We start from the raw sequence: 15,042 nt of genomic DNA, 5'->3' as shown, positions 1-15,042 counted from the left end.
GGAAATGGAACATCCTTAAATTAAAAATCCCTTTTCGTGGGTTGGTGTCATTTTTGTTAGAATTACTCGCAGGGCCCTGCCCATACAGTATGGCATGCACGGAGGGGTTATTTTATGCCCCATTTTAACACAGGTGGGAGGACAAAAAGAAAACGATGAATAATCGATACGTCTTCTCGGTTTACATCATTGTGGTAAATCCTCCTCTAAGACATGGCTCGTACAGTGGTTGCAGACATGGTGCAGACACACATGCATGTCAGGAGGGAAACAGACTGTAACCGAGTGCATTTACTCAAGTAGCCTGTAGCAGACAACTCATATGAACCCGGGCTGCAAAATCTTATCTTGATTTAATGTTTGCCACGTGATAGCGCCACTTTTAATACTTCTTAAGGACGTACTTCTTTCAGCACAACAATGTTTTTAAACGTCAACTTAAAAGAAAAAAAAAAAAAAAATCTTATTATGTTCTCAGATCAGCATGTTTTAAGGGGTGAAACCACAGATTTTGAGCAGTCAATTATAATTTGTTCCAACTACCTTAACAACTAAGTTGAACTACTATGTAATCAACAACTGAGCTGCTAATTATTAATATTATTAATAATATTAATTATCAAAATAAATAAATAAATATTTGTGTGTCAAACTAATCATTTGTTCAGCTATATTTTAAACTCATTTTACTACAGAAATGAACTCGCAATAATAAATCATAATCCTCATAATCCAACACTCACTCAAAACACTGGAGTTCATGTAAGTCACCAAGAGTCACTTCAGGGTCTCATCAGGTCCTTTCACTTTTACCAGCATTTACAGATTACAAGTCTCAAAGGCTGTTAGGGGTTAAAGCTCCTGTGTTTAAAGTTGACTTTTATGCTAACAGTACTTAACAAAAAAGAAAAAAAAACATTTGCAGAGGACATATTCAGAGGTGCAGTGAGGGAGTGAATGCTGGCATGGCTTGCTTTAGCTAATATGCAAACAAACACACATGCTGTAATAACAGTTAAATGATGTGTTGGCTAGCTAACCTGTGAAGTAAGTAGAGAAAGAGAGTATTTTCTTTTCAAATGTTGCGAATAACTCTATCAAAGAACAATACAAAACGTCTTTTATATACATGCTTAAGTTTTTGGATTTTGATTTTTTTGTTTTTGAATTTAATTTTGTATTGTTTTTTTTGTTTTAGTTTTGCCTCTGTGCTCCACCACAGTGGATTTTGAATCAAACAATCAAGACTTGATCGATGTGCAGACTTTAACTGCTTTTGAGGCAAAGACCAAGGGCAAAGACAAGCAGTTGCATGGCCAGGTGAGGCCTGTTCCTTGTTATTCCATGAACAGATTCAGCAGGTTAAAGATCTGGAGTTGATCCCATGTGTTGAAGTCATGTTGTTAGCTTTGATAGCTGCTCACTGGAGCAAAGAGATGCCATGCGAGTAAAAGAAGCCATCATTAGATCAAAACAAATCTTTAGCTGTCCAAATCAAAACTCCGGTTCATTCTTAAACTGCAGGGATCCATTGGCCAGCTCAGTAACACCAAGAAGTCTGAAAGACTGGATGATCAAAATATTCTTTCCATAATTAAGAAAAACAGCTTCACAAGGTGCAAGCCACTTCCAGATTAGCCTTTTCCAGGAAACATCTCCTGATGACCTGATCTCAACCCAACAGGGCCATGCTTTTTATTTATTGAAGATAAAACTGAACTAATCTAATCTAAAATCTATTGTTGGGGGTGTACTGAAGCAACATTATAAGAAAATGAGTTAATGTCTTAGTATTTGAGAATCTACCTGTAAAATACAATTTTAAACTAGAGAACTAAAACCCTGAATCCTCTTCAGATCTACTGAAACATTTCATGACAAGGCCATGGGATTGTGAAACTGTGGCCCCTCAAAAAAACCCAAAAAGCACTGAAGACTAAAATGCTACTGGACAGAGCGTGCTGCAGGTGGTTTTAACTGAAAGTGGAAACACCTCCACCCGCTTCCTCATACCCAACTTGACCACATGGCTCTTCAGGGGAAAGGAAAAAAAAAACACTGCTGGTGCTCACTTGTCCTGTACTCAGTCATACATACGCACGTACACACAAACACACAGATGCTCACACACCATTAAGGTTTTAAAAAACTTTGGTAGCATTTCCATCTCAATTTTACTGAGGTTAAAGCTGTGAGGGGCCCTGAGAAGACCACCAGGCCTGTACTGTGATGAGCCCATACACTCAGAAACCACACATTCGACCAAACTGTGTGAGAACTGAAGTTAAAGGCAGTTGAAAGTCTGTATGGCTTGTAGACCTTTAACCACTAATTGACTGCTGCACAAAAACTTACTTGACAGGATCTACTAAAAAGCAAAAAAAAAAATGTTTTTTTTAAAAATTTCTCGAAAATAATTCTTTTCATATTAACTTTAAACTGTCACTTTTTGCAGTCGTGCATAAAACCTCTTTACAACAGAGGTTTGCATAGGCACTCTGTTTAAAGGTTCAAAAATATTCTCCAAAATAACCAAGAATTTCTTCATATATATGTATATATACACATATATATATATATATATCTCTTTATGCTCTCTCTTAATAGACTGACTGTGATGTTCAGACCCTTGAGCAGCACTGAATTTTAAACACACACACACACACATACACACACACACAAATCTGTAGTGGAAATCACTGCATGAGCCCAGGAAGGCTGCACTCTAATTCGCAACGGGTCACTCAGCATATTTTTACACCTGATGCCCTTTCTGATTCAACCCAGTCTCCTCCCAGGATTAAACCAGGAATATTTTACTTGTTTGGCAAATATGCAAACCACTATATTATAGAGCCATATATAGAACATTTCTGAAAGTCATACTTCATCATTGCTTACAAAAATCCAACTCTGTCCAGTTTTATTTTGTCCATATAGCACTAAATCATGACAACAGTCGCCTCTCATGAGTAGGCACTTGGCAACAGTGGGAAGGAAAAACTCCCTTTTAACAGGAAGAAACCTCCAGCAGAACCTGGCTCAGAGAGGTGCAGCCATCAACTACAACTGGTTGGAGGTGAGGGGAGGAAGACGGGACGAAGACAAATAAGTACCATGCAAAGAAAACCATCTGTACCTTCCCCACAGCTGAGCTCATTTAAGGTGGAGTGTGAGATGGTGGAAAACCAGCCTGTGGACTGAGAAATCAAGACGTTAAATATTAAACTGCAAGTCTTCCGGGCTAAAGAGTTAAAAAACCATTCAGATTTTTATCTTTGTGTTATCTTATTCCAATCCCAATGTGTCCAACAGCTAACACTTGGATGGAATTTGGTCATGCAGCAGGAGAAAGATCCACAGCAGCAAAACAGAATGCCTGAAAAGAAAAAGAATCAAGGTGCTGCAACAGCCCAGTCAAAGTCCAGACTTGAATAAGACTGAAATGTTTTAGTGGGGCTTTGTTTTTCACGTGACTGTAAATGTGACAAAACAACTATAATAAGGTAAAAACTAATCTGAAATGAAAGTATAGCTAAACTAATACTTTTTAATAGGGTTGCACTGTATAATGAACATTCACATTTGACATCACGGTCTCAGCAACTGTAGTGCAGCCAATTCAAAGTCTAGGTAAAGTAACAAGCAGCAAGGCTTTGCTCTTAAATATTGCTGGTTGGACATGGTACATTATGACTTTAACTTAGCTCTGAAAGGTCAGATAGTCATTGTTTGCGTTTTGATATTATATTTGGAAAGCTAACCTGCTACCTCCCTAAAAAACCTAATCCTACATATAATATTTTTATATTTTGGAGTTATTTTGTAATTGCTCCTCAGTTACAAGATGCCAGCCTATTCAGGAGGTATGTTGTCCTCAACCTATAGTCAGTACAGTATGTGTTTAATCAAAAACAGTACTCTACATAGTCTCAGGTGTCATGTTTTGTAGAACTGTGGTCTGCAGTGGCTGCTAGAGCAGCACAGATCTCTGTGATGTGGACTGTGTTACTTATTATGGCATACTGCGGCATCCGTGAGCCGTTTCTGAATGTAGAAACACGTTCAAAGTGTCAGGGTGAACAAGAATAACCAGCTCATGTAAAAAACTACCAGTTGTCGTGACGATTTAGGGTTTGAAGTCCTCGTGCCTTCATTGCATGTCATAATATTCTCATGGCATGCAAATTCACACCCCACATTCAAATAAAACCACAACCACCACACGGTGGGGTAACAGTTTACAACCCACACATGAAAAACAAAACTGTGTAACATTTGTGATGCAAGGGGCACAAAACTTCAAGAATAAATTTAGAACCCATTCGTCCTTAAGTTGTGTGATCTACTGACAAAAAGCAGCAAGCTGATCCCTCAATTGAACCTTTCAACATTTACAACATGGTGTGTACTATTAGTAGTATTAACCTATAAAATATCATTAAGATCAGCAGATTACCACAGAATTATTAAAGGATTAAGTCTGATGGTATCTACTCAAATGTAAATATCATCAGTTCCAAAGTAACCCAAAAAGAACGTTTTATTTCTCGTTGCAGATTATTTAACTCTGACAAACGCACCACCTGCATGAGCAACACAATACCATTAGGTAAGGATTTATTGGAGAAAATAAAATGATAAATAAATGAACAGTACATTTAAATCATTAATGTTATTCTTAAATACACCAGTTTTAATTAAAACCATCAATACTGCATCAGTACCATCAATACTTCTGAATTAGTTCAATAAATTTGTTCATGAGTTAGTAACGTGAAGCAGCGGCAGTCAAGTAGAGCCAAGTATCAGATTAGTTGTAACATATTAGTATATAAATAAAAGGTTAACATTTTTTTATTTAATATAAGGGTTTCCTTATATCACCTAGAAAATATGTACATCCTTTCAATAACAAAAACAAAATAATCCTAAGGGCCCACTCCGACAAAACACAAAAACGCACACTGGTTCTGGCGTCTCCTTCTTTATAGATGGCTGGCTGGCGTGTTCGTGTCACCCTTTCATTAGTTGGCCGACGCTGATTGACACAAACAGCGCTGCAGAGAAGAAAACAGACAAGCATACGTGCCACTAACCAGCAGTTTTCACAGTGACATGTCCATCCGAGATTTTCTATGTGTGTGTGTGTGTGTGTGTGTGTGGGAGGGGGAAAACCTGTTGCTTTACCTGTTGCTTCTGTGTGCAATCTGGCGCCGTCAGCACTGGTCACTTTACATGAAATGAACGTTTTCCTGCCTTCCTTCTTATCCAGAGAGGATTCGATCAACACTGTACTTCCCAGCGGGATGGGACTTGGAACAAGACAAAATCATCAAACTGACAGTAAATGATCAAAGTCATACAATATATAGATGTTACTTTGTGTTCATTATATGTGTAATTATTCATATTTTGCTATGTGTTAAACAGAACAACCGGGCAGTCGAGCAAATGTCTGCTGGTCCGTGCTTGACCAAAGAAAGTGAACCGTTCGGGCTGACTCGGTGATACCGATGCTGCATATTTAATTTCCACAATGAATTATCTATGTGACATCATTCAGAGTCGATCTACATTATACTGACTCGGAGCAGGGAGAAACCTTCATGACTTCTGCATGACCACCTCAGTGATATTTCAATAAACCCTGCCCAGCAGCTAAATATGCTCCATGTTAACAACCAGGACAACACACACCCCAACTTCTAACTATTTTTTCCTTTAATATACTAAACAGTTTAATCCTCCGATTTCTGTAAGGTGTGCTACATGTTCAGTAAATATTTTTATCATGTACAATTTGCTGATTTTTGTTCTTGTACCTGCGGTAGTTTATGTTGAGGTTGGCCGTCATAACGGGTCCAGAATGGACACAAGCATGAGTTCCTGTCACGGTATCAATCATAGTGGCTATCGCCCCCCCGTGGACATTTCTGGAAGCACAGACATTGGTACATGAGACAATAAAACTTAAGAGATTTGGTGGAACATTTAGATTTCAATCTAGCTAAAAATTCATAATTCCTCCTTTATTTTTTTCCTGTTTATTTCTGCCACTTTGGCTTTACTGGAAAGCTGTTGGCTGAGAGAATGACAAAGAGTATGGAGTATAACAACGCTTAAAAGCACAGACTTTGACAAGCTTGGACAGGAGTGTGTTAGCTCACCCTGGTGGTCCCTCCAGAAGGTGTCCAGCCTGGAAAATGCACACACACCTTTGCTCCTTTTTGTTAGCAAAGATAACGTACTCAAATGCTGCCCCCGGGTCTCTGATGTTGCGGGTGAAAAGACGAGCTTTTGCCTGGATTATCTTGCTGAGGTACACTCCGCCTGATGGGAAAGAACACAAGTGAACATTCAGCAGCCACGTTAAGAAAACACAATAAATACAGTTTCTTCTTAAGCTGAAAAAAATTACAGTGTCACCTGATTATCCAGGGATTTTTATCATCATTATTATAATTAATATTATTATTCAGCTCCTCCCATGTCAAAGGATGAATCCACTTAAGTTCCAGAACCCTGAGATGAGCAACAACAATGTGGTGGGCTACAATTAGTGAGTATCAAAGCCATGAAGATGGTCTGCCAGGCCACTAGATGGAGATGAAGAGGAGGAGGAAATAATGTGGCCCCCTTTTGAGATGTACCATCGACAGATTGAGGATGCACCAAATCCATAGAGCCAGGGGTATACCATAGCTGACAGGATCCCAACTGCAGGCTGTGCAAAGATGCCAGACAGTCCAGCACAAAGTCGCTTTAAGCATAAATCAAGAGGAACAACCAAGCAGCTGGGATAATGCACACGAAGATTTGTGCCACATGTGGATTACAAGTCTCCAAGTCCCGATAGGAGACATTCCCAAAGGTGGTTGAAAGCATTGGGGCCAAGATCCTGTGGGACTTGACGAGCAGCTGCTGGCCAACCAACTAGATATAGTGGTGGTTGACATGGAGCAGAAGATGTGATAGATGCATGAAAAAAAATCAAGATGTAACAGGTGTTGAAGGAACAGCAACAACGAGGAGCAGAAAAGTCCAAAGTGGTCCCAATGGTAAACTGAGAATTAGGAACACCAAAACTGGGAGAGCAGATTTCAGTCTCAACATCTGAGGCACTAATTACAAAAATTGTATAGATTACTTAAACAGACAGTCAACATCCAAACTGTATCCAGACCATGCTTGGCTCTACTTACTGGACATACTGCTGGATACTTTCTCTGACATCTGTTTGAGCTCCACTGCCACAATGACAGATACAGAATAATCTTCATCACCTTATATCACTATACCATCATTTATTCTAGATTTAAGTGTATCCTATATATATTTTTTAATTTGAATCCCCTTTAAATTTTTCTATTCAACTGAGCTCCTTGTGTACCGTTTTTTCTTTTTACTAAAAAGCTAAGTTGTTATCATGTTTTGGATTGTTTAACATAGTAATTTTGGAGCTATTGAGAAATTCTCTTGTTCTTATTTCAGATAAACTTTTTGGTCTGTATATTTACCTGCAGCGTACTTCAGAGAACGATTGTAGCTTGGCAGTCTCTTCCACAGTCCACTCTGTTCCTCTCCTCCGTCTGTCACCGCCTCACATTGGCTGTTATAATGTTCATACAGCTGCCTCATTTCTGTGCCCCATGAGGGGTTAGGAAGGCTGAAGTCCCGGGGGTTGGATGAAAAGACCGATGGAAGCGTTTGCTAAACAGAGAAATAAAATATAATGTCTGTTAGTATTAAAAGCGTAATGACAAAGTGTGGATGTCTCATATAGATACCATATGACTACTGCTTTAATATTTGTGGTTCTATTAAGTCAACAGGGGTCATGAAAACATTTTCCAAAATGAGCGAAAAGTATTAATTTAGCTACATTAGTTTTGTCATATTTGCAGTCATATGAAAAAGAAAGTTTGCATTGGACTCTGTGAAAAATTGTCAGGTCTTGTGTGTGGAGGCGTGGAAGAGATGACCCAAACGCTGGACTCACGGTGCAGAAGTGATGAGGGTTTATTGGGAGCAGGTGAACGAACAAAGCAGGAACGGTAGGAGTGACTGGCTGACTGAATAACTGAGAACTAACGGGAACAACAACATAACATCAATGACACGACAAAGACCAGGAGAGAACTGAGGACTTAAATATGCTGGCTGAATAATGACTTATAGGTGACAGGTGAGTGAACAGCTGAACATAAAGAACTACTGATAAATGGGAAGAGGGCTGAACATAATGAACACAGACCAAGGTTAACACAATAAAACAGGAAGTGGAACCGGCAGTAGAGAAACGGTGAACGTGAACTGAAAATACTGGGTCAACGACCCAGAAACCCTGACAAAAATTCAGCATGTTGTAGAACCACCTTTAGCAGGAATAACTTGAACTACTTCTTTTCTGCTTGACTTTATCAGACTCTCACATCATCGTGGAGGAATTTCAGCTCATTCTTGTTCATTCATGTTTATTCATGCGCAGCTCTCTTAAGGTCCCACCACAGCATTTCAGTTGGGTTTAGGTCTGAACTTTGAGCGAGCCAATGCAGCACCTTGATTCTTTTCTTTTTCAGCCATTCTGTTGTAGATTTATTGTTTCTGTGTTTGAAATCATTGTCCTGTTGCATGACTCAATGTCTGCTCTACTTTTGCTGTCAGACAAATGTCCTCGCATTTGAATTGTTAATACTTAGGCAAGGTACCCGGCTCCTGTGGCTAAAAAACAAGCCCAAATCATCACCGCTCCACCACTGTGGGTTTGAGGTGTTTGTGTTCATTTGATTTGTTTCATTTTTACCAAACACCTCCACTTTGGTCTCATCTGTCAAAGGGACATTTTTCCTGATATGTTTGTTCAAGTGTTACTTTGCTAACCTGAGTCGTGCAGCCAAACTCTTTTCATAGGGAAGAAACATTCGCTCGGCAGCCCTTCCAAACAAAACCTATTTGTCTTTTTCTAATCACACTGTTATGAACTTTAATATTTATCATGATAACTGAAGCTTGTAGAGTCTGAGATGTTGCAATTTATAAGCAATGCATGATCTGACACTGGGGAGAATTTGTTGTGACGTCAACTCCTGGGAAGGCTGAATACTCCACACCAGCAAAATGCCAAAACGTCTGCCTTTATAGAGATCTTAGCAATTGCTGGTAATTAATAAATCTAATAAATCTGTTGTCTTCCATGAGGAGAAGTTGACTAATACTTACCCTCCTAATTCTGTTTTGTATGCCTGTGCGTTTGAGGTGTATATGTACACTTGTATGCATACAGAGAGAGACATTCTGCTATTGTAAATGACCTTATTGCCGACTAGAGTAAAGAGTACAAAGAGTAAAGAGTTAGAACAGGACGATTTTCTTGATGTAAGTGTGGAGGTTATTATGATCTTATAAATTCTAACTCATATAAACTCGAATACCTAATTCCTATGTAATGATGTAGTTTTTAATAGTAGTTTTTAACAAGAAGAAGTACAGAAAACTTTCTTCTTCACACGATTGTACGTTATTATATTTTTCTATAACACTATTATTTGTTACTGTTTACATGTTTGTCATGATGAACTTCATTTTTAATTGGGTTAACAAAATAATTTTCCAACCCTTGGATAAAGTGTTTCTTATGTTATCTGTGATGATGTTGACCTCTGTGGTCGTGTTGTAGAAACATGGCCTGCTATTTTAAGTTGTAATCACTACGTTATAGTCATCTTACATGTTTTTGGTTTGTTTGTTATTTCCAACAAGCTGACAAACTCTCACGCTGGCCACGTGTTTTTTAAGCTGTGATGTGCTTTTACTTTATTTAGCTGTGGGATAGTACAGTCACAACACTAGAGAAACATCTGGCAGGAGGGAGAAGAACATAACACGGCAAACAACTCACATGCACCATGAAAAAGTCTTTCATAAAATACGGCTCACATGTCTACCTACCACCATGCTCTTCAATGAAACGCTGGCAGGGGGATTGCTGAGTTCAGACTTCATGAATGCGAGAGAACCGAGGCTCTGAAAGCCCCTGAATATTCGACCCAGACTCCTTGCCATCTGTAAACTGTCCCCGCGATGATTGGAAAGCTGGGCAGAAACCGACTTCTATAACCTGAGGTAGATAAATTATGCTGTAACGGATCGTTGAGAGTTAGCTGTCTGTCGTCTGTTAGCGTCCTAACAGACTACGGTCGCTGCAGTAAACACTGGTCTGCTTTAAAAATAAAAGTGACTTAACCATCTTTGACCCGTGTTTATGTTCCGCTGTCTCACAGAATAGGAGTACGTCCTATCACGAGTGTCACTGCTAGTATTTTACCGGTGACTTTCATGTGTCAAGATCAGGCTGTAAACTTCCGGCGTGAGGGAGTTCTGCCGTTGCGTCGGTTGGGTAGAGTCACGTGCCATACAGATTCCAATATAATTGGCTGTCAAATAGAACTTTTTTTTCTGTTCCCTTGGTAACCACCATTATTCTTCTCTTTTCTTTTTTTTCTAACTTTACCGAGACACGGCAGATTTTTAATAGTTGTGATTCAGTTAAAAAAAAGTTTACACATTTATTGGAAACAAATAAATAGTTTGAGAAGAAACTAAAAAAGAGAGACTCAATTAGGTCATATGGGGCTTAGACAATAACAAAAATAACAAAATTAACAGAATCGACTATTTTTCTGTAGTTATTTTTACTCATAAAACTTAGAGATTAATGTACCTATTATTTATTTTATTAAAAATATAATTTTCTTTACTTAAGCATATTGCAATATTTGGAACTTTTTTGTGGTATAGCACATATAAAGTTTTTATTATATATTGTTAACTTAATTAATGCAACATAATTTTAAAATGTAATGTGCAAATATAAATCTCCTGTCTCTATCTAGAGACAAGATAATAGATAATAGTTTACTTTCTGCAACTGTTACTGTTCCACCACATTCCAACGATGCTCTATTGGATTGATCTCTGCTGTCTGTGGAGGCCATTTGAGTACAAAGATGACTTAAACTGTGTGGCATAGTGCATTATGCTGCTGGAAGCAGCCTTCAGAAGATGGGTACACTTTAGTCACAAAGAGATGGACATAATCGACAACAATACTCAGGTAGACTGTGCTCACTTGCTATTAAGGCACCCAAAATGTGGCAAGAAAATATCCCAAAAAACATTTCACCACAAGTGCCAGTCTGAAGCCTTGATACAAGGCAGTTTGGATCCATGCTTTCATTGATCCTAACTTTCATGTACTTAACATCAAATTCTGACCACAGCATTTAAATGCTACTGCAGACATCAAGACTCATCACACCAAGCACCATTTACCCAGTCTTTTATTGTTCTATTTTTGGTTCAAATTGTAGACTCAGCATCCTGTTCTTAGCTGAGGGTTGTGAAGCCCAGTATGGTCAAGCAGCCTCGTCATTTTTCTCTGACCTCTGGCATAAACAAGACATTTTCACTCAGAAAACTGCTGCTTGCTTGATATTTCGATGTATGTGTACAGTGACAATAAAGGGCTATTCTTTTCTCTTTTTAATACCATTCTCAGTAAACACTAAAAATGGCTTGTGTGGGGAAATCCCACCAGATCAGCAGCTTCTGAAATACTCACACCAGCCTGTCTGGGACCAGCAACCATGCCACCTTCAGAGTCATTTAAATCACTTTCCTTCTCCATTCTGGTGCTCGGTTCCAACTTGAGCAGGTCATTTAAACGTCTACATGCCTGAATGTTTTGAGTTGAGCAATAAAAAATTTTAAGTTTAGAAGTGGGTGGAGGTTGAAGGAGAGGTAGCAAGTATTTCTGTAACAACTTGCAAAACAACAACAACAGCAAAACAAAACATTTACACTATTTATGCATTATTTATAATAATTTATGATTATCATATGTTTATAAGTGATTCAGTGTTGATATAGCCTTTAAAAATACCGGTTATTTTCAATACAAGGCTATCATGTAAGCACAAGGTTGAAGAAAGGCATCTTGCCTGCAGATTAGCTGAAGGTGGTAAAGGGAACTGTGTGAGTGCAATGTTGAAAAAGGTGCAATCAGTTGTAAAGGTAAAAAATAAAATGAGCAATAATAACTAAGGTTACACTTGTTAATTTATAGGAACTTTAGGAACACAAAACACTTTATTTAGTCATTGTACATCCATACAGCACTCAATAAACCCACAATGTTTTTGGTGATCTAATTTCATACAAGACGTTTTGTAACAAGTTCAGCGTACTCAAGTTATTCTTGTAATAGTTTCCTCCAAAAGTGATCCCCTGTAAGAAAGTGCTTCCTCCTTAGTTGTATCAGCAAAGGCACAATGTCAGTAACATAGTCTGTCTTAACCCTAGGTTCTGCACTAGGGGGAGTTGAAGGACCATTTATTTGAACAGACGTGATAATTTAGGTTTTGCCTCTTAAATCTAAAAGGTTTTATCATTTTGGCTTTCTTTATATTCAAAGTAGCATTAAATGATGTATATAATGTTTTTACACTTTTACACACATTGCATCTATTTTCTAGACTCCTTAAAGGTCTGCTGTTTATGGCCCAGAAGCATAAATAGTACATCAAATTCATAAAAACCAAACAGAAACTGAATAAAATCTGGGTCTGTGTGTCCTTTTTTTAAAACTAGATCTGGTTTGTGTCACTAGAAGAAATAACTGGAACTTTTTAGCAAAAATATTATTTCCACATCATAAAACCAGTGCAAAATAACTGCCAGGTCGCTTTTTCATTACTGCTGGAGCTACAATGAAAATGTTGTACATTGTTACAATAATAAGTGCACTTTTTCTATTTTTTATTACATTCAAAAGAATAATAAAAAATAAAAAAAAATAGTAAAAATATGATAAAAGGAGACACCACAGTGTTTGACATCAGGTACCCAACCACAGCAGTCAAACAGCTTCTGCAGGGGTTATTTCAGCTCAAACACACTATCACAGAACACTCAGACAGACGTGGCAAACGTTGATAAGAGGGTTACTTTAACCAAACCATAATCTTTCCTTATAACTAATCAAAGAGTTATTTCTATTACTTATATTGCTTACTTATATTGTTATATCACCATATTAGGCGCAAAATTTTGAGCACATAGAATTATTGTGGGATGTTCACCACATTATATATTACAAATACAACCTTTTTTCCTTCTTATGATATGAAATGAATTCTATTTCTCTATTTCACATGTCCGTATACTTGTTCTCTGAGTCAATGTGCAGAGTTTCTTTTCTTTTTTTGTTACTATTCCATAATAACCTTAGTGCTGATACAAAACTTGGATGCACAAATATTTTTCTGAAAAAGTTGCTAGTCATTGTTGTGCAGTTCTGAAGTGACTTCACTGTGTTTCTTGAGTTATTCCACACAACTTCCTGAAAAATCAAGAAAGCAAAAGACAGTTTTCAGTTTTGCAGTAGAGACGTGTTAAATAGACTTCTACAGTAGCCCCCCGGTGATCTACGGTAATCCACATTATTATTAACGATGCATGCTGGTGATTAAAATCTTACCGTCCTTCCTCCTTGGTTGTATCAACAAAGGCACAGACAGCTTTATCTCTATCCGAAATCTGCTGTTTCAAGCTCTGAATGTTCTCCTGGGCTTTACTTTTAGCTGCTTCGTGATCAACTGAGACAATAAAACATAATAACAAATGAGAGCAAAACTGAGAATGTGTAAATGTATTATTAGAAACAGGTAGCTTTGTGTTGAAAGCAAATATTTGGATTGTACAGTAACTGAAATCTACAAGTCCTGTAGATGGAGCCATGTGGCTCAGTGTTGCTACAGCTGGTTTTACAGGTTTCCCATAAAGGAATGTAAAAATGGAACGGTTCTTTTTCTTCTTGTGTAGAAAACTGAAAAAGAAAACCCCACCCAGTGCATTTAAAAATGCAGACACAGAAATGTTTGTCTTATTCTCCTATCTGACCCATATCATTGTGTAGTGTGTGTAACATATTTATGGATGTGTTAGTCAAGAGCTGATATCAGCAGAGCAGAATTTAAACAGAAAGATGGCTTACCTTTGAGTTGATCTATTTCCCCTGTTGTACTAGCCTTCGTCTTCTCCGCCTTCTCCTAATGAGAAAAAAAGAGGAAGTCAGCAGTTACACTGGTTAACTGCGGAATGAAGCTCAAATAGAGACAATCAAGCAAATATTTAAATGTATTACAGTTGTTCACATCATCCTTTTCTTCCTTTTTTTTAATTAATATTTAGACTGCAGCACGAGCATGCAAATGAAATAACTCCTGCGGACAAAGTGCATTTGTGTGCCTGTGTGCGCGTGAGCCTTGCCTTCTCTGTCACACAGGCCGTCAGACTTTTACCCATGTCCCCCGATGACTTTTCAATTTCTGCCTTTTTCTTCTTCAGTTCTTCCATCTTTTTGTTGACTTCGTCCAGCGATTTCTGCAGCTCGGAGATTTTGGCTTTCAGGGCGACTATGCCTTCCTCTTTCCTGGTGACCTGCTCCGAGTTCTCCGATAAGCGGACTTTCAAGTGACTCAGACGCAATTCCTGATGGACGACCTGGAAAATCAAGACACCCATCACAACAACACTCAGGCCAACTAACGCGATCGCCAGCTTCATCTTGGTTTCGACGAGGAGACACGGGATACACGATGGAGAACTCTTGAGGGTCACTTGTTCATCCCAGGTCCCGACCTTACGCACGCGTCTCCTAAAGACCAGTCCACCGGTGTGACGGGAAACTTGCAGACTGCCTTACCTGCTGAACTGGATGGGCGTGACAAACCACCTGTTTCCTCCTGTGTAACTCTCTCTCTCTCTCTCTCTCTCTCTCTCGCTTACTCTGATGGCAGGCGCTTAAACAAACACTTTGAATGTATTTACATCGTGATCGTGCAGCCTATCTAGAGCCCATCTCTTACAGGTCTAACATCTGCTGTTTGCTTTCAACAGCTATATATATATACATATATATTGCTATATTGCTATATATATTGCTATTTGGTCTACTACAGCTTAGGCCAAACTGATTAT

At 38.4% G+C, this 15,042-nt stretch overlaps 2 protein-coding genes across 4 annotated transcripts; both read right to left on the bottom strand.

The window, feature by feature from the left end:
- Window positions 1–4,589: 4,589 nt before the first annotated feature.
- Window positions 4,590–10,413, bottom strand: them4 (thioesterase superfamily member 4). Of its 3 annotated transcripts, none has more exons than XM_003450879.3 (7): window positions 10,247–10,413; window positions 9,952–10,120; window positions 7,521–7,713; window positions 6,171–6,333; window positions 5,826–5,936; window positions 5,191–5,315; window positions 4,590–5,060 (listed from the first exon to the last, which is right to left on the bottom strand). In XM_003450879.3, the coding sequence occupies exons 2-7, from the start codon at window positions 10,063–10,065 to the stop codon at window positions 5,017–5,019; spliced, it is 750 nt and encodes a 249-aa protein (XP_003450927.1). In that variant the 5' UTR covers window positions 10,066–10,120; window positions 10,247–10,413; the 3' UTR covers window positions 4,590–5,016. The 3 variants fall into 3 exon arrangements, with proteins under 3 accessions (XP_003450927.1, XP_005472752.1, XP_005472751.1); XM_005472695.4 differs by having other exon boundaries at window positions 10,328–10,346; XM_005472694.2 differs by having other exon boundaries at window positions 9,952–10,413.
- A 1,703-nt stretch (window positions 10,414–12,116) lies between these two features.
- Window positions 12,117–14,764, bottom strand: si:dkey-87o1.2 (uncharacterized). The gene is made up of 4 exons (XM_005472696.3): window positions 14,332–14,764; window positions 14,057–14,111; window positions 13,541–13,658; window positions 12,117–13,402 (listed from the first exon to the last, which is right to left on the bottom strand). The coding sequence occupies exons 1-4, from the start codon at window positions 14,626–14,628 to the stop codon at window positions 13,369–13,371; spliced, it is 504 nt and encodes a 167-aa protein (XP_005472753.1). The 5' UTR covers window positions 14,629–14,764; the 3' UTR covers window positions 12,117–13,368.
- Between the last annotated feature and the right edge of the window lie 278 nt (window positions 14,765–15,042).

Source organism: Oreochromis niloticus, linkage group LG11 (genome assembly GCF_001858045.2).
Source record: "Oreochromis niloticus isolate F11D_XX linkage group LG11, O_niloticus_UMD_NMBU, whole genome shotgun sequence".
Taxonomy (NCBI): Eukaryota; Metazoa; Chordata; class Actinopteri; order Cichliformes; family Cichlidae; genus Oreochromis; species Oreochromis niloticus.
This window is presented reverse-complemented; position numbering and strand designations above follow the sequence as displayed.

What these genes read in the sequence shown, in the direction of transcription:
- them4 (XM_005472694.2), bottom strand. Translation starts at nt 10,065, where the DNA reads ATGGCAAGGAGTCTGGGTCGAATATTCAGGGGCTTTCAGAGCCTCGGT. An exon ending in CTTCTGGAGGGACCACCAGG is followed by an intron (nt 5,937 to 6,170) that starts GTGAGCTAACAC and finishes CTGTGCTTCCAG; the next exon opens with AAATGTCCACGGGGGGGCGA. An exon ending in ATTGCACACAGAAGCAACAG is followed by an intron (nt 5,061 to 5,190) that starts GTAAAGCAACAG and finishes TCTTCTCTGCAG; the next exon opens with CGCTGTTTGTGTCAATCAGC.
- si:dkey-87o1.2 (XM_005472696.3), bottom strand. Translation starts at nt 14,628, where the DNA reads ATGAAGCTGGCGATCGCGTTAGTTGGCCTGAGTGTTGTTGTGATGGGT. An exon ending in GGAAATAGATCAACTCAAAG is followed by an intron (nt 13,659 to 14,056) that starts GTAAGCCATCTT and finishes TTATTGTCTCAG; the next exon opens with TTGATCACGAAGCAGCTAAA. An exon ending in ACAACCAAGGAGGAAGGACG is followed by an intron (nt 13,403 to 13,540) that starts GTAAGATTTTAA and finishes TTGATTTTTCAG; the next exon opens with GAAGTTGTGTGGAATAACTC.